Below are 22,605 nucleotides of genomic sequence, written 5' to 3'. Positions count from 1 at the left end.
TTATAAATATAAGATTATATATTGATAAAAACATTTTTCACCGTAAAACAACTTGAAAAATCAATACAAGGTTCCTCATAAGTTGTAGCATTGGAAATTTAAAAAAATGTTAAGCGTAAATCTACAGTTGTTTTTTTAGCGCGTCTAAAGTTAGGATTTCAACAAAATACGTCAAAAATCAAAATCACAAAAATTCGCAACTTTTTCTTGATTTTAAAATTTATAAAAAATGTCCTGTTTAAACTTAGGATTTGAAAATTGAATGCATGATTCCCAGATAAGTTGTATTGCTTTTTAAAATAATGAAAAGTTTACTAGAATGTCGAACTATTTTTTTATGACTTTATGAGCGTGTTTAAAATTCGACATTGGCCCGTTAACTTATGATGATTTGTCAGAGAATGATTTTCTTATTTTATTGTAATTAAAAAAACGAATAACCGAAAGAAACTTTTAAATAATTAATAAATGTTTAGATTATTATTTTATATGCACAATTAAATTTTAAAACTATCTTGACTCTTTTTGAGCTGATTGTATAGGCATAAGAAATCTCGGAAATGTGCAAATGATTTTGTACATAAAAATGTATAAAACGTTTAATTTTTTACCCAGATAGCAAAAATAGATTTTTTTATCATTTATTTGATATTATGTTTCGTATGATATCATTCGATAAATATTATTTTTCTTTATAATTTTTGTTGAAAAAATGTTTAAAAAATGATTATAAAATGACGGTTGGCCGCGAGTTTTACATTAATAAAATATTACCAAAATAATAATTATGAAATAATAAAATTGTAATATCATTATATTATTTTCAAAAAATAATTATTTAACAATACATTTTAGTTGTATTTAAAACGTTAAATATTAAATAATAATAAAACAATACCATTGTAATATTGATTAAATATTATTTTCATGTTATTAATATATAAAAAAAATTGAATTATATTCTGTTAATATTATAATAATATATCAATAATATTAAATGTAATTATATTTTTCTTAATTTATACTTAAAGTTTCTCTTCAGTATTTTAATCATTTTATAAATAAAAATATTTATGACCTAAAAAGAATGTATAAGTGTGTTATAAGAAGTTCAAGTATAATTTTGCTAAAGCTCCTTGTTATAGTCCTAACCACTCTCCTCGTCGTCATTTCATTTCCCACACATTTTGATCGATGATTATTGGCATTATAATTAGTGCCTTGGATTTTATAGTTAAATAAATGTTCATAATCATAATATATATACATATAGAGTATATTCTTTAAACATAATATTTAATTAAAATACAAATATAAAATTTTAATTGCATATTTTACAATTAGAAATCATATCAAATATTTAAATTGACAATTTTTTTAAAATTAAAATTCAGAAGGTTCTGTCTTATTATTTCTGAATTTGGCCCCAGCAATGAATACTTTGATCGGTGTCTCCACATCAATTGAATTGAAGTTTTGAAATTTGTTAATTTTTTTAATAGAGTCTATAATCAAAATATAATGTTAAAAACAAACAATTAATAATTCTATATGATTTAACATCTATTTTAAGTGATTTTTATTTTACTCACCAAAAATAACTGAACAACATTTTAAAGTATAAAATACTTTTTTTTTTTTCTGGCCTTTGAAACTATATTGTTCTAATAGTTGGTCTTTAAACATATATCGCATGATGGAACGAACTGTGCTTGGTAGAGTTCCACGCACCAAACGAGATAATTCTGAAATCTAAAAATATTTATATACAATAATATCCTACAAATTTATAATATTAAATTATATTAATTGTATACCAATTTTTTGTTAAATGCTGTATCTAGAAGTTTTTTTTCAAAGATGGAATTCTTCCTCATTTGATAGAGGTAGTAAAAATATTAAACCATTCTCCAAAACATCATTGAAAACTTCTTTGAAACCTTTGTTTAAAAGTGCATTCTCGAGACTTTCAATCCTTTCTACTAACCCTTTTATTTCATACCATGTATTTAATGTTGTTCGATTGATTTTGGTTAAAATATCTAAATAATTAAAAAATATAAACATAAATGTCAAAGTATATTTTATTTTAATTATAATAAGACTTTCTATTTAATAAATGTATGTGAATTTACTTTAAATACTGTAGACTATAGTATTTGTTTAAATGATCTTCAAGGGACTTAGAGAATTAGATCATTAAATCCAGATACACGTATGAGGTATAAAGCCAGATATAAAGCCGTTAACTAAGTACATATCTATGAATTTTTATCCAGAATATTGTTATATACTGAAGCTGTTTTATTGTTTTTAACTTATTTAAGATATGAAAATTAAAAAAGAAATATAATATTATCATTTTAAGTTATTGTACTTACCATTATTAGAATGCGGAATAGAATTACTGACTGTTACTTTGAATGGCGATGATGAAGTTGTTATTATCTTCTCTACTTCATCAAAATTGATTGCATCTAAAACAAATTAGTATAAAATAAATATTTTGTATATCTTCAAATTATGTAGGAAAGAAATTTCAATACCATATCAACTAACTTACTAGACATTTTAGGTTTTGGGCTCAGAGATTTGCATTTGTTCATTGTACTAAAGTCTAGTTTTCTCTTAAATGATGTACCAGGAAAAGTTTGTGGAAGATCTTTAGAGATTAATTTTTGCTTAGAAGGTGGTGTTTCTGTAAAATAAAAATATAACTATTATTTGAATGATTTAATTACAAAGAATAATTTTTAAATTTGGATTAACAATAATTATCTGTTATAAGAATATAATATATTATATAAAATAAATACAAAACTAATAAAAATATTACAAAAAAATTGTATTACCATGTATTATAGTATTTTTCTCACAAATAACATTTTTAGAATAGCCTGGATCTTTTTCTGAACTGTCTTCTTCTTCATCGATAGATGAAGCTAAAAAATATATCAAGTATAGGTAAATTAAATGGTATATATAAACAAAAAAAAAACATAAATAAAAATTACTTGGGCTTTCTAAAGAACTGGTGTTCCACTTAAGTTTCTCTTTAATTTTTAAATTATTTTTCATAACCTTTTTCTTGGTTTTTTGGAACCGTGTGAGTCTTTCCTCATAAGTTTCATTTGAAGACGAAATATTTGAAGTATCTTCAGATGCTTTTGCTTTTTGTTTAGCTATAATATAGTCATCTGTAATATAAATAAAAAAATTAACTTCACAGTCACAAAAATATTTTCAATTTATATTACCTAAATCATTACACATTTTTTTGGCTGGTAAGTAGTTAAAATCAAATTTATTTGGAGGAATTCTTCGTTTTATAAAATGTGCTGTATTTTTTTTTGGCCATGCACAATTAGTTTTGTGGACCCAAAACGATGGTACAACTTCAACAGTATTGTCATTAATAAAATTAATAACTGACCACATGATTGTAAGATTTGTGCACTGTAAGAATTAAGTGTGAATTAAAGGAAAAGCAACTAAATTATTATCTGAAGGTAATACAATCAATTTTTTTTTTATATTGTTAATGGAATAACAGACTAATGTATCACTCAATTTGTCAACAATATAGATATCTAACTCTGTAGATTTAATAGGTTTATCGAACAATATACTTGTGTCCTCAAATTGCCTACAAATTAAATGTATAGAACTTTTGTGTTCAACTATATTAAAAACTTTAACAATTTTATTATTATTAGTTAAAAGATATCTATCGGCTTGAATGTGTGTTTTAATAGTATATTTCTCCATCTTAAGTGTTGTATACTGCAAACCTTCCATATTTTCTATAAGTGGTCCGCTACTATGAAGGCCAGTACATTTAAATAGTTTTTCTTCTTTTTGAGAATTTGATTTTAGTGCATGAATTTCATTAAACCTTTTAATAACTTGAATGAGGGGTTTATCTGGTTTCCTTATAAGGTTTTTAAGAGTACTCATATAGTTCTCAAATGGAAATGTCGAACAATTATCCAATGCACCAAATTTAATATAATCATCACATAAATGAGTTAATCCATGCACATTGTGAGATATGAGATGACGACCATACAAAATTTCAAAGTTCTTTACAAAATTACTCAACAATTTTTGTGCTATACTAAGATGACAACCATAATCAGGGCTCAATAAGATAATCATCGCCAAACTCAAATTAAATAAGTGTGTCCAATGTTTATTAGATAATACTGGTTTAGTAACAGTACAACCTAAATAAATTATAAACATACGTAATTCTGTAGATTTCCAACGATTAATGAGTTCTAGGCTTCTTGGTTTTCTAGCCATTTCACAGGGTATGTTAGTTTTTAAGCTTACCAATGCCTTTGATATTTCTTTTATTTTCCATGATGCATAACGTATTGGAATTGGCCCCTTTACCCATAATAAAATTAATTTTCTGACAACACCTAAACACACTAAATGTTGGTAGTCTAGAGAAAAATCATTGACACAATTAAAGTTTGTTAAAGTACTTAAAATAGAAATGTTTCCAATATGATGCTCTTCTTTGGATTGAGTAATATAATTCTGATGAGTTCTTTTATGAGGCTGTCTATCTGGTGATGTGTATGGAAAACATATTCGGTTAAGCAAGTATTCTCCTTCATGCTCACACCTTGAGCATGAAAAGAAACCAGAATGTCCTTTGATTTTTAATAAGAAAGATTTGGCAGGTGCGTCACAACATAAAGTATGGATTTCAATTTTAAAAACTTTGTTATCAATTTCTATACCATTGCTTATTAAATCATTTGCTTCCTCGACAAAATATTTTAAAAAATTATTGCTGTCTAAAGGTTTTTCTTTCCCATAATAAATGCCTATTGGAAACACATCACTTTTAGGGCGTATATAAGCCAATATTGGCCAAAATTGTTCTGGGCTACTTTTAAATAACGGGAGGCCATCCACACCAGCAACAATTTGGATAACTGACATATTATCATTTTGTAATAGACTACTAGGAATATTTCTTTTTATTCCAGTAGATAGACCAAAATGATAATACTCTCCGGGTTCGACTTTGTGCAAATTAGAAACATCTATTGGTTTGGAATGCAAAATAGTTCTTGAATCTTTAGGTATTGATTGAAAACATTTATGTTGTTGTAAAACACTTAATAAACCATTAAGAGCAATATGACTTATTTTGTATTTAATAGCCCATTCTCCAATGAATGATAAAAATGCTTGATCAGATTTAATATTATCATTTAATGAAATTGAAACACTACTTTCATCTGATGAATACCAATTATTATAACTAACATCTGAATCAAAACTAATATTTAAATTATTTTGTACATCAGAATTGGTATCAAAAGAGAAATTAGTTTCTGGTATATCAATCACACTATCAGATAAAGGCATAAATGTACAGTCATTAAGATTTAAATTTAGATTGGACATAGAAGGAACATTTTGAGTATCATTAGATGATAACAGTGGTATGCTATTCAGTTCTTCTTCAACTCTTCTCCTTTTAGACCGAATACTCAAGTTGGACTTTTTATGAAATGACATGGTTTCTATTGATAAAAAGAAAATAGACCTTAAGTACTTGAACCACTAAAAAGGTTACAGTAGATATAAATAAAACCAAATTTTTAAGTTATACGTTTCAAATAAAAAAAAATAATTAGCCTAGCTATATGAATAAATTGCTTTTATTTTTTTAACATTATATTTAATATTCATGCCATATTAAATTTAAATGTAAGTACACTGTATACATTTCCTATACGAATGATTTTTTATGAAATTTAACTTTAATAGTTAAAATTACAATTTTATTTTTAAATATAAAATCATATCTATAGTATTTTATTGGGATTGATGTGTGCATAACATAAAAAATTGACACTTAGACATTAAAAATTAATAAATAAGTACTTACCACAAGTTAAATTGTACGGCTTGACACGAGTCAGTACACAACGTACGAAATACAAATTGAACAGAACGACTGATGAAATTCTACCTTAAAATAGTTAATATTACAATTTTATTTTTAAATATAAAATCATATGTGTTTTATTGGGATTGATGTGTGCATAATATAAAAATTGACACTTAGACATTAAAAATTAATAAATAAGTACTTACCACAAGTTAAATTGTACGGCTTGACACGATTACAAATTATAATTTCAATTACACGAATTGAACAGAACGACTGATGAAATAACCATCAAACGATAATATTATTAAATATTATAATTATTATAATATTATATTTTAATAAGTAAAATATCACCAATAATGTGACGAACACGGAAAATATTGTTGACTCGTAGACAAGAGACAAGACGTGTACGAAATAACGCTTCAAAATAACTACAAAAATAATCTTATCCCACATTTGTTATCCGTTATCGGTCAATAATATTTTGTTCTGTGGTCAAATATAGCAAGCGGGTAGGTAGTGGTGCGCCGTGCGATGGCTTTGGTAGATCTTTTTGGAAAAACTATTTATAAATTATAAATATAATACATAATAACTAATAAGAAATAATAATGACGTCATTGAACATGAACAAATAAAATTATTATTATACTATTTTGTGGTGTATGGACGTATGGTACATAATAGCTACAGTCGTAGATTACTTATAATTTATATAACAAAAATATTATTTGTCTTTAATATGTTTCAGTAACGAGTAACGTAATAATTCGTAGTTACTATAGTTGACATTTTTGTAAATATAATTATAATTAGGTATAAAATATTAGAGAAAAAATTAAAGAAATAAGTTAAGTATATTATATATATATATATATATATATATATATAATGATAATATAATATAATCGGCTTTCAAAAATATGTTAGTAGAATCACAGTGAATCACCGTGCCTGACGGGTTCACAATGTTCACGTCATGTAAGTCTACTTGCACGACGATGGCGCGTTTTGCTCGCCGATATGGCGCGTGTGAACTTAACTAAAAACCCGCGCGTACGATACGCGTCCATATGAAACAAGTCTAAGGCCGGGGCTATACATGAAGGATATCATACACCGCATTTTCATCCGCGGCGGAAAATGCTGGTCGGCTTGCGTTTTGGCGGACGAACACCGGAATAATAAAAACGCTAACTCCTAATTTTCATTGTATTAAATTAGGATGGACTATACTGGTGACGAAAAATGTCGCGTTTATACCTACATTTTTAGATAATTTTGTACGTGGCGGAATACGCTCGACGGATACGCATTGTGGCTTGTATAGTGAGTCCGTAGGAAAAAAACAGTCTTCTTTTCTGATTGTTGCCCTCATGGATGTTTTTCCACATTCATGCCACCAGCTCGACAGCCCACCAAGATATCAACCTTACAAGGTCATAATCAGAAATTTGCACTGCATAACACTATAAATATCTGACGCATTCTTGGAGCGTCATTTGAGGGGGGTCAACTTGGGAATTTGCCCTAGTCTAACATTTACATCAACCTTAATTCGGCACATTTAAAAATTGTAAGAAGTATTATTATTTTTAATTACTAAAGCCATTTTATAAATTATAATATTGAACATTGATTTGAGTCGGCAAATCAGTGTGTATACACACTGATTTGCAACTATAGTTGCACTAGTCAAACAAAAACTGAAATGACACTACTGTCTTGGAGTTAGGTCATTATTACCATATTATATAATAAATAAATATACCTATATAGTATTTTAGAAAATAATTATATTAAATCCTATTCAGTGGCGTGTCATACATGTGTGCGATGTGTGCAAATGCCACGGGCCCTCGGCTTGAGGGGCCCATTATTGCTCAACATTCCTTAAAAAAAAATAATTAAATAAATACAGTTATGTACGAAAAATTAAAACAATTGTTTTCAATTTCAAATGGTTCTCATTTTCTCAGTCTGATATCAGTATATCATTGTTATAAAATATAAATTTATGATGTATATCCAATATCCATATTATTTAGAATAAAAAGATGTAGGAGGGGGGCCTTTTTTAGTTTTGCACACAGGCCCGTTTTTGGTATAAACCGCCACTGATCCTATTCAATGATTTTATTTTTAAATGAAATTAATGTATTGTTAATAAAGCATCATTATCATTACGAAAATAAATTCATCTAGGATATATAAATAATCAGATTTAAATGATATTATGATATTTTTATCCCGATATTATTTTATAATTTCGTTTATGATGTCTTATATTAATACATTTAAAATATCATTTAAACAATTCATGTATAATAACATAATGATATTATATTCAGAATATTATTTTAATATTTTGATTATGACGTTAAATTATTAATATTTTCATAATATTATTTAAAAAAATCATAATTTGATATAATATAATTATTTATATTTTAACATTATTTTTTTAATGAAGATATGATATTAATGAAATATTATCATTACGAAAATGCTATCTGGGTAAGCTAAGGATTGAAAATTTAATTCAAGGTTTTTGATAAGTGGTTGATAGTGCAGCTAAAAAATCTAAAGAATTTTTTTAATTGGTCGTTATTTATAGACATTTTAATTTCAAATTTGGATTAAATTACATATTTAAACAGAGAATAACGTAATATATTATTATTGTATGTAAGTACCTACTTTAATATTTTAAACTTTTTAAAGAATAAAATTATGTTTTATACACACAATATGAAATTTTAAACTCAATTTTTGTTTTTCTTGAATTTCATGTTGGTTTTTCAATCAAAATTTGCTAAATAAAAACTAAAATATTTCAAATAGTTAAAAATAACAAAAAAAAATTCTCTAGATTTTTTTTTGAAAATTTTATATTGATTGCTTGAGGACAAATTGTTAATTTACACGTACATTTTTCGAATTATATTTTAGAATAACAACAAAAATATTTTATATGTTCATTATTTACCGCTCCTGAAAATGCGTCGTATTTCGTTTTGTAACTCCGCTTGCTCCACTGACCATCAGCAATAACTGGGCACATTGGTGTACCATCAGAATCGATATCCCCAGCCTCCAATGCTAAACGTTTTTCTTCTAGACCAGCCTTTTTCATAACATCCCAAGCAGTCTCTTTCACTTCATCGCTCACAATTTCAGCTATTTTCATTTATGTTGTATGTGTCATACATGGGACATCTATACTTGCTGAAAATTCGGCCACTTGAGTGTGTCCTATTCCTATCGCATATGTACCACTGACAACTGCTTTATTAATTGGTATACACCCCAGGTATTTTTTTTCCGATTCAATTTTAGTTAACATATTACACATTTTACATTTAAATATCCATGAGGAAAAATACCCTGAACAAACTTCTTTTAAAAATACACAATCAATAAAAGTGCAACCCAATCCAATGCCATGATTACTATTTCTAATTTGGTCAAAAATATGCATTGCATCAACTATTCTTCGACCTCCAACACTAAAAATAAAAAAAAAATACTTTTTACTTTTTTTACATATTAAATTGTCAAGTCACTCAAGTCTTTCACTTTTTACTAACTTGTTTTCTTCAATTGCATAGGTGGACTGAAGTATTCTTTCATTCTCAATAAAATCCATATTTCTTTCAACAACAACATTTAAATCAGGTAAAATAGGGTTTGAGCTACAATTACAATTCAATTTTTAAATTTTAATCAATGATTTAGATTTTTTAAATAATGAGACTTACTTTACTGAAGTTGAACATTCTGAAGTATTTGAGTTACTCAAAACATACCCCGAGTCATTCCAAACATCATCTGGTGGAACATTTATTTCAACACTCAAATTATTAGACAACATAGGGTTTGGGCTACAATTACAATACAATTTTTAAATTTTAATCGATGAAATAGATTTTTTAAATAATGAGACTTACTTTACTGAAGTTGAACATTCTGGAGTATTTGAGTTACTCAAAACATACCCTGAGTCATTCCAAACATTATTTGGTGGAACATTTATTTCAATACTAAAATTAGGCAAAATAGCGTTTGAGCTATAATTATAATGCAATGGGTGAGTAGGTCGCTAGCTGTGATGGATGCGTTGAATTTGAATTCAATGATAAATCAATGCATATCTACCCAGAAAATGACTCTGAACGGAAATGATGTCAATCTAGGATATTTTATTTATTTATTTTATATCTTAAATCATTTGATAGTAGATACATCGTTATTTTATACGTGAATTTATGATTTTGTAAAAATTACAACTTTAGACACTCGTAAACATTTTTTATTGACTGACGTCCGATTTTATTTGTAATTATTGTAAGCAAAACTTATGGAAAACCTTGTATTCAATGTTTAATTCTTAGCTACGAATAAAAGCAATTTTATACATTTTAAACTATAAAAAAATAGTTTTCAAATATTCGTGATTTTTACGAATTTGGTATAATATATTTGAACTTCGAACGCTTAAAAAAAGAAATTGTGCCTATGTATTTTTATAATTTTTAATTCAATCAAATATCAACTTATGTAAAACCTTTTATTACATTTTCAAGTATTTGTCTCCGCCAAAAAAATTTTTATCGGTATTTTTCATTAATTTCTACGGCTTATACTTTTTGAATAAAAATAAATTTCAAATCGTTGTATTACGTTATTTCGTGAAAGTTAAAATTTTAAACGCTCATAAAATTTTCTTTATTTTTTTTAGTTGTTTACGACACACTTGAAAACTACTGACAATTTTTTACTTTTGACCCCCAAATGTACCAACTACATTCAACAAGCTACCGTATACCTTTCTGGATTTTAAAGATTGAAGAGTTTTTACTGCCTCAAAATGTGATGGCAGACACACACAAAAAAACATTACATATTACTGTAAAATCATACATTCATCATTCCGTCCAGAATCTAAAATATAATTTAATAATTATTTATATATTATATTATTATATTATAATAATAGAATAAAGTTTTATGTATTTAAAACGCCAATAACCCCGGCAGTTGAGGCGTATTTGTTAAATAAAAAAATTAAAAAAAGAATAAAGCTTGAGCCCAATAATATAAACTAAGTTACAGTATTAGCCATTACCTAATAGTTAACTATTTTAAACATTTTATATATCCAAAAATTGTAAGAATTTTGTAGGAACTTACCTTTTGTTTTTATTATATCGTTTTAATATAAGTTTACGACTTATATATTTTCTAGATGGGCGTTTAATTTTATTCACTTTATTGGCCATATTATTTTTAAATTATTATAAAAAAAAAAACAAGTGAAAATAAAATAAAATAGCCCTGTAGATATTAAATGCTTTGATTATTTGGATCTATTATTTGTAGCACTGTCGTCGGAAGTCAAAATGACAGAACTCACAAAACCACAGAAGACTACTAACTACAGTCTGTAGTCAGTACAGTCTACGATAATGGCATAATAAATACTAGGGATGGGTAGTTCGTGAGTGAGTTGATTCAAAGAGTTGACTCTTTTAAGTGAACTGCATGGATTGAATCAGTTTGCTTTAGTTTAGTGACTCAACAACTCAGTGTTACCACTGATTCACTACAACTCATGAATTTGTGTTACCACTTATCAATTCATGAATTATGGGTGATACTACGGATTTAGATTTACTGACTCAGTACCTAAAATATTCATCACGTTATGTTATCAAATGTATTATAGTTTTATTAGTTTTATAAAAACAAATATAAAAACAAATTTATTATCAAGACAACAAATTAATATTTAATTAAATATATATAAATAATATTATTATTATTATTATTACGATACAGAAGATACAAGTAACAAATAACAATACATATTACATTATAGATTGGTCATTACAATTTACAGTATTACACTAAAGCTATTTTGAGTTAAAGTTTAAAAATATCATTTTTTCAAAGTTTTTACTACTTAGCCTACTTCTTTTTTCTGAAATTGTTTGTCCTGCCTTAGAAAATATACGTTCACATGGAACTGATGTTGCAAGTACACAGAGACGTTTTTTCATAAGCTCAAACAAACACGGATAAACATTTCGATTGTTTTTCCACCACTTCAAAGGATCTTCATGCCTTGGAATTAACCCTTCTTGTAGGTATTTATCAATTTCAACAATAGCTGCGGATGTTGGATTTGTGGATATCAGTTGACTACTTACCTCTTCATCAAAGTCATTCCAAATAGAATCTCCACCTAACGTTACAGATTGATTTTGTATCGCTGGCTGCATCGTATTTTTCATTTCAATATGTATGGTAGTAGCTTTATTAATAATTGTTTTTTTTGAATCTGTAAATGAACTATTATTTAAGAATCCATATTTTTTAAATCTCGGATCGAGTATTGTAGCTTCTGCATAAATTTGTATTTTTTCAAGTGACTTAAATCTTTGTTCTACCTGTTGTTTTAATATGGATATCATATCAGTTAATTGTTCTGAATCATAAAACTGTGTATCCAAGTATGTACAATGTTTAAGAAGTGCTCGACTAAATACAACAGATTTTGAAATAGAAACCGATTTTTCACTACTTATCTCTACTGTAATTTCTTTAAAATATTTTAATACTTCACAGGACTTGGAAATAATGTGCCAGTCTTCATTGGTCAAGTAAATATTATAATTACACTCTACTAATACAGAAGAAAGAGGAACTTTAAGGTTCTGAATACGCTGAAACATCTCATACGTTGAGTTCCAACGTGTAACGACGTCCTGAATGAGCATTAAAGGTGGTGTTAAGCCCAATTGCTCTTGCATAGCTCTAAGTTTTTCAGCTGCCTGTGGACTTCTCTTAAAATGTCCAACAATTCCTCTTACTTTATCTCTTGTTTCAGATATTGACTTAAGGGCAGTTTGTACTGCCAAATTTAAACTGTGGGCAAAGCAACCTACATGCCTCCAACCACATAAACTGACAGCATTAACAATATTATGTGCATTGTCAGTTGTACATGCTGCAATGTTATTTTCTAAGCCCCATTTCTTTATGACCGTCAATAAATCCTTTTTTAAATTTTCTGAAGAGTGTGATTCGGAATTTTTAAAACAAGAAAGAAGATAGGATTTTAATTCACATTCATTATTAATAAAATGGCATGTGACAGCAATATAATTTTCATTTTTAATAGAAGTCCAACTATCGGTGGTAATGCTTACATATTTTGCATGGTTTTTTATGTCTTGTTTCACTTTATCATATATTTCATTATACATTATAGGTAATAATGATTTCGACAACGTTTTTCTCGATGGAAGTGTATAACCGGGATTTAACAAATTTAAAAGTTTTACAAACTCTCTATCTTCAACAATACTGAAGGGATAGTATTCTTTCACAATCATTTTCAGAACTTGTTGATCTATAATTTTACGGCGTGATGCACCAAGAGGCTTAGAAAAATATTGAGTAATGGGATTATTCACAAATCTAGAACTTTGAGGACAAATTGCATGTTCATTAGATGGAATTTGTAAGGACGTTTCAGTTTGGTTTACCACTAGGTTAGTTGTTGAATTAATTGTATTCTAAAAGTATACATATATATTATTTAATATTAGTATAACAGTATAGGTAATTAAACAGTATTTATGTAGTCCTAACTAATAAAAATAAATAAAATACTTATTAATTAAAATAATTAAGTTATTTATTTAAAATTATTTTATTTGACAAAATATTTTTTAATTTAACTTACAGTAGTAGAAGTTGATGGAGCATCATTTGGATCATCAACAGTCTCTTCTAATACACGTGTATTTCTATTCAATAAGTTGACAGTGGGATGTTTAGACTTAATATGTCTAATTAAGTTAGATGTTGAAGAACGATTATTTTTTAATTTTGTTCGACAAAGACCACATTTTACATTTATGTTATCTGAGTCAAGTTGGAAATAATCCCAAATAACACTGGACTTACTCATTTTTAAATATTTAAATATTATAATTGAAAAAGAATATTATAATTTAGAAACAGTAACTTTGAGCACGCCAATAAACTTAACAAGAATACAAGACGATTACCAATTAAGATGTGACAATTTAAGTCAATGTTATTATATGTTAATGACAATTTTATTCCATTATTAGTCTCCTTACTGCAACAAGACTTGACATGTTATATCGTGTCACTATGCAACTAGGAGTGTACTATATATTATATTAAATTATTTTTTGAGATCAGCATTTTAGTATATATTAGTAGTTTGGTACAATGGTTATTCTAATTTTTAAAACCATTATTTTAAAATTTTTATATTTAAAATAAAACAGCTATTTATGCTACCTTGTAGTGTTCCATTTCGTTGTATTTGTCCACAAAATATAATTTATGAAAAAAACAAACGAATACACTAATTATATTTAACATGAATTTGTATTTCAAATTAAGAACTTATAGGGCACATTGTTTTTTTGAAAAATAAATAAATAAAAAAATATAATCAATATATATATATATATTTAATAAAACATTCATATATTCACAATAATATAACATTTTAAATTAAATGTGTATATAAAATGAAAGTTCAAATTAATTTCTCAGTGTTTAATATTTTAATATACATACTAAATAGTAAATACACAAGTATATGACATATTATTGTATTGCATTAAACAATAAAAATAATTTAATAAATAAAAAATTAATATTGAATAAGGTCTTCATAAATTTTATAAATCAATAGTTCATATATTTAGTGATTAATAATCTAATACTCTGAAGTAACTCTTAAACGAATTGTCATACGAGAGTTGTTTAATTTAATGAATTGATAACTTGGAGTTAATAGGAGTCAATGGAAATTGGGAGTTGACTCCCCGAGTCGACTCATTTGAGTGAACTGAGTTAAGTGAACTGACTCATGATATTGAGTTGAAAATCCCATCTCTAATAAATACTGGACGAATAATAATAATACTAATATTAGATATAATTGTAATAATAATAAGTTATGGTGTAATTATTACTATTCTTAGAATTGTCGATAATATCGACGACGGTCGGCGCGCACTACCTCCCTCCCTTTACGTCAGTCGATTGAAAGTATTATTTTGTATAATACACCGCTTGAAGCAGCACAATACGGCATGATAAATATAAAGGTACCTAGTACCTACGACTAAAACATTACTGCGGAAAACAGTAATTGCTTGCTTTACAGTGGTTTTAGGGCAAAAATACCTATTATGAAATCGAAAGAAAACAATATTTTGGATAAAACATCATATGCGTTTTTTAATATTGCTCGTATATAACTTACAAATTAAAATACAAAATATACTTATTTTACGTTTTTTAATTAGCTGTATCTTTTTTAATAATTACTTTTTTATAAAACGGATATGACATTTTCTGGGAAATATTGTTCTCTATAAGTTTTATAATAGGTATTTTAACTCTAAAACCACTTTTTAGTGCAGTTATGACTGTTTTGCGTGGACATGTTTTTACCGTTGTAAATAAGCGGTATCACGTCCTCTTAAGAACAAAATGTTTTCAAAATCTTTGTACTCTTTTGAATTCAACACCGTCCTATCGCCGTTGTTAATATCAATCAGGTAGTCGATGAATTTTTGAACATCGCCATTTTGGTATGGTTAAAGTATAACAGTGCAAAGTGCTTTAAACCATTTATCCAAATCATTAACCATTTTCAGATCAAATGCTGGTGTTACAAAACCAACAACGATACGTGCAGGATCTTTGTTTTTATTAGTTTTGCCAGCTGCACCATAATACTTGAACACGTAGTCTGAAATATTTTTTACCAGGTGACAGCAACACAAATTTAGTATGATTTTTGATTTCATTTGTTTGTGATTCGGCTGTCATATAATATGCGGTCTACCGGCAAACGCGTTCTACCGGCCACTGTAGGATGCGGTCTACCTGCGGCTTTTACATAGGCTTAAGTTTATTTTTAATAGATAAACTTTAATCTTTTTCTTCGGTCAATACTTATCTTTATTGCCTTATACACAGATAACAATACTTCGACATTTTGTAAAAGTATGGGCTCAATAGCTCAGTACGTCATTTATTGCGCGTCACAATTTATATTTTACACATTCAATATGTTGGCAAAAGATTTTTATTCAATTATTAGTAGTGACGAATCAACCACAAATTTTTTAATTAGAAAAAATCTTGTGGCAAATAATGAAAATGCCGAATGTAAGTGTGGAAGTGGTATGAATTTATACTTACGCAAGGAGAGGTAAGGAAAGGAGAATTTTACGTTGTAAGAGAAAGGGATGTCAAACAACACAAAGCTTAAGGTACCTAAGAAAATTATTTTCTCATATTCATTTGGCTTATTTAATCATAATTGTGTATACTATTATAGGAAAGATAATGCTTTTTGGACTTTTATTGACAAAAATGGTCGTCTAAATAGTGGACTAAGCCTCAGTAAACAGTTAGAACTGGTGTTCTACTGGACTCAAGGTTTATCCAATAAAACAATTATGACATTAACTAGAAGATCGTCCAACACCGTATGTGACTGGATGAATTTTTTTGACAAACTAATTTTTAATTATTAATTTTTACTATTACTGCTACAATAATTATACTTTAATATTATGATATAATTTTTAATTTATTTATTTGCAGTACAGTACTCCCTCGTTAACATGAACTCGGTTAACACAAATTATTGTATAACGCGAACCGGTTTTTCGGTCCAGAGAAAAGCTCTATACTATAAGATAGGGGTTTTTTTATTTCCTCGGTTTATACGAATTATTTCGGTTAACACGAAACTCGAACAAATTTTAGGTACCATATTGTCGTTTTGTTGATTAACACGAACAGAAAAATGTCAATCTGTACATATGTATTTAATTTCGTTTTATTACTCGTATACTAGTCGTTAGTAATTTAATCTTTATAACACAGTTTTATCGATATCTTATCTTATCCCTACTATGTATGTACATATTCTCTATTGTAGGTACATACATATGTATACATGTGTACATTTGTATGTGTGCAATCTAGTTCGGCGATAATCGCTCTCGTTTAAACTAATAATTGCTCTATCAATCAGTTGGTCAGTTGACTTTGTTGGTGTCGTTAGTGATTGACCAAAATGAGTTTGAAAAGGAAGCAAATGTCTATAGATCTAAAAACTAAGCAACTAATTTTAGTAGAAGTCGAAAAAGGTACACTGCCTAAAACCAAAATCGCGGAGAAATTTGGCATTCCAAAATCAACATTATCAACAATTATTAAAAATAAAGATAAGATTGACGAAGCAGTTACCAACAGTACAAAGCGTCTACGAAAACCCATGCTTGAAGACGTTAAAAAGGAACTTTTGAAGTGGTTCAAAAAAGCCAGAGACTCCAACATTCCACTATCAGGTGCACTTGTGAGGGAGAAAGCAAAGGAGATTTGTACTTCCAATGGCGTTGAGCATATGGCGTGTTCTGATGGCTGGTTATGGAAATTTCAAAAACGGTATAATATTTCTTGTCATGTTTTGAGCGGCGAGGCAAATAAAGTTGCAGATGAAGACGTAAATAAATGGCTTCAAGGGTTTGTAAAGGTGAGGCAATCCTATAGCGAAAATGATATCTTCAATATTGATGAGACCGGTGTTTTTTATAATTTATTGCCCGACCGTTCATTGGATTTTAAAGGAGTGAAGTCGCATGGGGGTGCAAAGAGTAAGGAGAGATTGACTGTTGTGTTGTGCTGCAACTCTACTGGGTCGGAAAAACTCAAGCTTTGGGTGATAGGCAAATATCAAAACCCCAGATGCTTTAAAAACGTAAATAAGCTTAGTCTTCCATTCGAATACACTAATCAAAAAAACGCGTGGGTCGATTCAACATCTTTTCGCCTATGGTTACTTAAATTTCAACGAAAAATGGCACTTCAGAATAGAAATGTACTTTTGACTATGGACAATTGCAGTGCCCATAATAATATTGGAGACCTGGAATTGCCAAACGTAAAAATAGTTTATTTTCCTCCAAATTGCACATCCAGGTTACAACCTCTGGATCAAGGGATAATTGCAGCTTTTAAATGATATTTCAAGACTAGACTTGTACGCCATGCACTGTTATGCCTTGATTCCGATCAACCATGTGTAAAATGGAATATTTTACAAGCGATGAGGGCAATGGCTAAATCGTGGAATGATGTAACTGCAACAACGATCAGTAATTGTTTTAAGAAAGCCTGGAACATTGAAAACAACGCCAACTTAACCCCCGAAATACACATTGAGGATGTAATTGAGGACGATTGGAATAAATTGTTAGCTGTAACTTCTGATGAAAATGCTCAAACTTTTTCAAGTTTTATACAAATGGATAATGATCTCGATATCTGCGATGAAAATGCTGAAGAAGATGGAGAAGATGAAAACCCCGAAATCTCAGATCAAGAAATTGAACCTACTGAACCTCCAGTAGATAAACCCTCTCGGGCTGATGTGTTGGCAGCCTTTGATACCCTCGTAAAATTTTCCCAAACCAGTGCAGAGTTAGATTGCAAATTTGATGACCAGTTGAACAGCATCAGAAAACAGTGCTTAGAAAACTATGAAGTTACATTCACCCAGAAACCTATCACTGACTTTTTTTTTATGTAATGTAGCGTAGGAATTAATTAATTAAAAATATTTCAAATATTTGTTTATATGTAGTATGTACCAAAGAAATGTAAATTTTTATTTTGAAGATTACTTAATAAAAAAAATGTATTTGAGTGTAAAATAACGTATTAGATTTAACCTTCTCTGATAACACGAACAAATTCGTGTTAAACCTATCGGTTTACACAAATTTTTTTAACACGAACAGGTTATTTTGTGGTCCCGTCGTGGTCGTGTTAACGAGGGAGTACTGTAGACCGCATACTATATTCGTAAATCGCCGGTAGACCGCATACTATACTCGTAAATTCACCGGTAGACCGCATACTATATGACAGCCTGTGATTGTACAAGTAATCATAACATTGATCTAGGTAGTCAATGACATCCTTGCACCCGTTAAAAGCCTGTGCCAGCGATTTGATTATTGCCGTAGAGAAATCACTCGTCACATTCGCAATTAAATCTGATACGTCAAAGCCGTGTTCTATTGCAAACTGTTTAAATGCATATAACCAACTGAAAATAGCTGTCGTTGATTGATTGGTACTTATGAATTCCGCAACTGGCATCATGTGATCATTTGCTTTTATTACTGCTGCATAGTACATCAATATAGAGTTCATCAATATTATCTATACAAATTAAAAATAATAATTAAATAATCAATAACAAAGAATAAATAATAGTTAAAAACCTGTCAAAATTTGACGACGCGATTTGGTAGTTTTATTTCTTTCATTATCAATTATACGAGGCTGACTTATAGACTGGTTGTTATTTATATTTTCAAATATATTTTCCTGATATTCATTATCTATACATAACCATTACCCAATAAATACAAAAAAAAAATTTAACAGTAGATATACATGCTAAACAAAAATCTTTAAATTTAAAAGTTTGGAATAATAAAAAATGTAATTTGTTATTATGTGCCTGAAGGTACCTGACAAAATCTGACTACTAATTTTGATTGATTTGTTTATTTTATTCTGAAATGCATCCGACTGACTACTAGAAATACAGTTATTTACACTTTCATCATCATTATCTAAAAAAATTTAAATATGTTTAATAAATAATATATAATAATAACTTTGAATACCTAGACATGTAAAATAAAAATTAAGAACCAATAAAAAAATATAAATTAGGCACCTGAGAAAACTGGAGGACTACTAGGTTTTTTTATGTTATGTTTATTAAAGCGGCTATTAGAATGATTTTCTTCAGCTGAAGATAAGTCTGAGGTAAATTGTGCTTTTCTTGCTCTTTCTTTAGCCTCGGAATATGTTTCTAAAAGTTAAAATAATATATATTTATATAATTTAACAATATATTATTAGTTTTAAATTTTAAATAATCATTTTGGTCGATAACAATAAATTATTATCAAATAATAAGACACTCACTAATAGGATTTTTAGTGTGGATTTTTCTTGCTTTAAAAAAATCATAATCAAATTTATTTGGAATAGCTCTTCTTTGGAGTAACAAGGATGCATTTTTAGTAGAACTTTTAGGCCATGCACAATATCCGTTTTTCCACCAATGACTTGGTACTGCACCAACTGAATTATCATTAGTAAAATTAACAATTGACCACATTATAGGAATTCTGAAACTACAATATATATATTATAATGTATAGCTTGTTAGAAACTTAAAAAAGTCTAATAATTTAACTTAAAATAAATATTTTAAATAGTTTAAAATGTTTTATTATTACTACCAACTATAACAAAACAATTTATATTATACTTATAGTTACAAGTACATAATATAGCCTATAAGTATTTCTTAATTTTAGTGTATTAATAAATAAATAATAATAATAAGTGTAAAGTGTATTCTTAATAGTAATTTGAAATTTATAATACAGTTTTAAATAAAAATACTTTATTGGCTATATAATAAATGCATATAAAAACAACATTAAATTCACGCGGGTTGCAACAACAACAAAATTCCAAAATAATAATTTACAAAATTGATGGTTATAAAATTAAAAAAATGTACATTAAAGTGGTAATAATAATAATAATAATAATAAATAAGTATAAATAAAAGGTACTCTGGTTAAATACAATAGGTGGGTATAAGTTATAAGTCTGGTAATTAAATATACCTTGGTAATATGTACCAATAGAAGTATACATTAAAATAATTTTAAAAATATTAATAACCAAATTAAAAACTATATTTAAAAATTGTGCATTACAAAATAATATAATGTAATATAACTTATGATTATTTTAAACTAGCAAGATTAACTTAAAAATTATTAAGAATATCTAAGAATGTAAAACTGGAATAGTAATTAGTTGATTATTAAAATTAAAAACAATCATCTTTTTTTTTACATCAGATAATTTCCACCACATTAGGTCATCAGATATGTTATTAATAATAAATATATTTAATTTTGTTGATTGAATTGGTTTATTATACAAAGGCCAAGGCCGTAACTGAAAAAAAATTGTTTGTTTTTAAACATATATCCAATTATTACTAGTGCTTTACTATGATTAGAATAAGCAATATTTTCTACTTGCACAATTTCTCCTTGAGAAGTAAGAATATATTTATCAGCAGTTTTTTTTAATATTTATATTTATTTTATTTTTAATTTCAACTCTTAAATACTGACGACCACAAGTATCTTCCAGTAATGGGCCATCAAAATGTTCATTGCTTAGAATTACATTTTGAACATCAGTTTTGAACTCTTCATTTTTACATTTCTCTTCGTGCCTTTTAATAATTTGTTCTAATGGTTTTTCGTGTTTACGTAACATTGATTTTAGAGTCTTCATGAAATTTTCAAAGGGAAAACAGCTACATAAATCAAGAGGTCCAAACTGACGATAATCGTCACAAATGTGTAGAAGCCCATGAATGTTATGTGAGACTAGATGATCTCCATAAATATTTTGAAATGTTTTAACAAAATATATTAATAGGTTTTCAGCATACCGTAAAAGTTTATCATGTATTTTATCAGGTCTTAATAATAAAGTCATTGCAATACTTAGAGCCATAAAATTGTCAAATACATTTTTAGAAACAACATTTTTTAAAACGATTGGACCTGTATATAATATAAATTGCCGCAATTCTGTTGCTTTCCATCGATTAATAAATTCTATTTCTCTCGGTTTTCTAGCAAAATCATTTGGTATGTATAATTTAAGATTAATTAGTGAAGAAGATATCTGTTTAATTTTACAATTGGGTAAACGTGTTCTTAAAGGTCCATGTATCCAAAGATTAATTAATTTTCTCACAACCCCTAAACACACCAAATGCATGTAATCCATGGAAAAAGAATTAACTATGTCAATACCAGGTACATGGATCAGGTCTGATAAAGTAGACACATGATGTAATTCTTGAGTCATATTAACGTAATCATCATGAGTTCTTTTTTTATATACACCTTCTTTAAATGGAAAACTCATTCGATTATTAATATATGTTCCATCTTGAGTACACCTTGTGCATGAATAAAATCCTGTGTGACCCTTTATTTTCAAAATAAATGATTTTGCAGGGGCATCAGTACAAAACGTATGGATCACAACTTTTTTAATAGAATTTTTTATTTTAATACCATTAATAACAAGATCTTTTGCTTCTTCTATAAAGTCTTTAAGATAGACATTACTATTGCAAGGTTTTTCATATCCATGATAAAGTCCAACCAAAAAAACATGTTCAATATAAGGCTGTATATACACTAATATTGGCCAAAATTGGCTGCCACTACTTTTAGAAAATGGCAAGCCATCTATTCCTACTACAACTTTTAAAATATTTTCCAATTCTAATAAGTATGAGAGTCTTTGGATACCTTCTTTTAAACCAAAATGATGGTATTTGCCTAATCCAATTGATCTAATACTAGAAATCTTAGTCGAAGACGAATTAAGTAATGTTCTGGTATCAAGAGGTAGTGCTTTAAGGCATTGAATGCATTGGTGCCTTCTTAATGTATGCAAAA

The 22,605-nt window shown here is 27.7% G+C and overlaps 2 protein-coding genes and 1 long non-coding RNA gene across 3 annotated transcripts; 1 reads left to right on the top strand and 2 right to left on the bottom strand.

The window, feature by feature from the left end:
* Positions 1-1,383: 1,383 nt before the first annotated feature.
* Positions 1,384-3,333, bottom strand: LOC132925416 (uncharacterized). The gene is given in 9 exon segments (XM_060989813.1): positions 1,384-1,505; positions 1,593-1,752; positions 1,818-1,866; positions 1,868-2,042; positions 2,382-2,477; positions 2,564-2,698; positions 2,853-2,942; positions 3,015-3,197; positions 3,258-3,333. Coding segments are annotated over 9 exon segments (1,026 nt in total). The 5' UTR covers positions 3,274-3,333.
* A 15-nt stretch (positions 3,334-3,348) lies between these two features.
* Positions 3,349-6,311, bottom strand: LOC132926832 (uncharacterized). The gene is made up of 3 exons (XR_009661540.1): positions 6,127-6,311; positions 5,918-6,001; positions 3,349-3,456 (listed from the first exon to the last, which is right to left on the bottom strand). It is a non-coding gene; the product is annotated as an uncharacterized LOC132926832 (long non-coding RNA).
* Positions 6,312-17,081: 10,770 nt separating this feature from the next.
* LOC132925415 (tigger transposable element-derived protein 6-like) lies at positions 17,082-18,029 on the top strand. Its single transcript, XM_060989812.1, has one exon. The coding sequence runs from the start codon at positions 17,082-17,084 to the stop codon at positions 18,027-18,029; it is 948 nt and encodes a 315-aa protein (XP_060845795.1).
* Positions 18,030-22,605: the final 4,576 nt, after the last annotated feature.

This window comes from Rhopalosiphum padi, chromosome 3, assembly GCF_020882245.1.
Source record: "Rhopalosiphum padi isolate XX-2018 chromosome 3, ASM2088224v1, whole genome shotgun sequence".
Taxonomy (NCBI): Eukaryota; Metazoa; Arthropoda; class Insecta; order Hemiptera; family Aphididae; genus Rhopalosiphum; species Rhopalosiphum padi.
This window is presented reverse-complemented; position numbering and strand designations above follow the sequence as displayed.

What these genes read in the sequence shown, in the direction of transcription:
- LOC132925415 (XM_060989812.1), top strand. Translation starts at nt 17,082, where the DNA reads ATGAGTTTGAAAAGGAAGCAAATGTCTATAGATCTAAAAACTAAGCAA.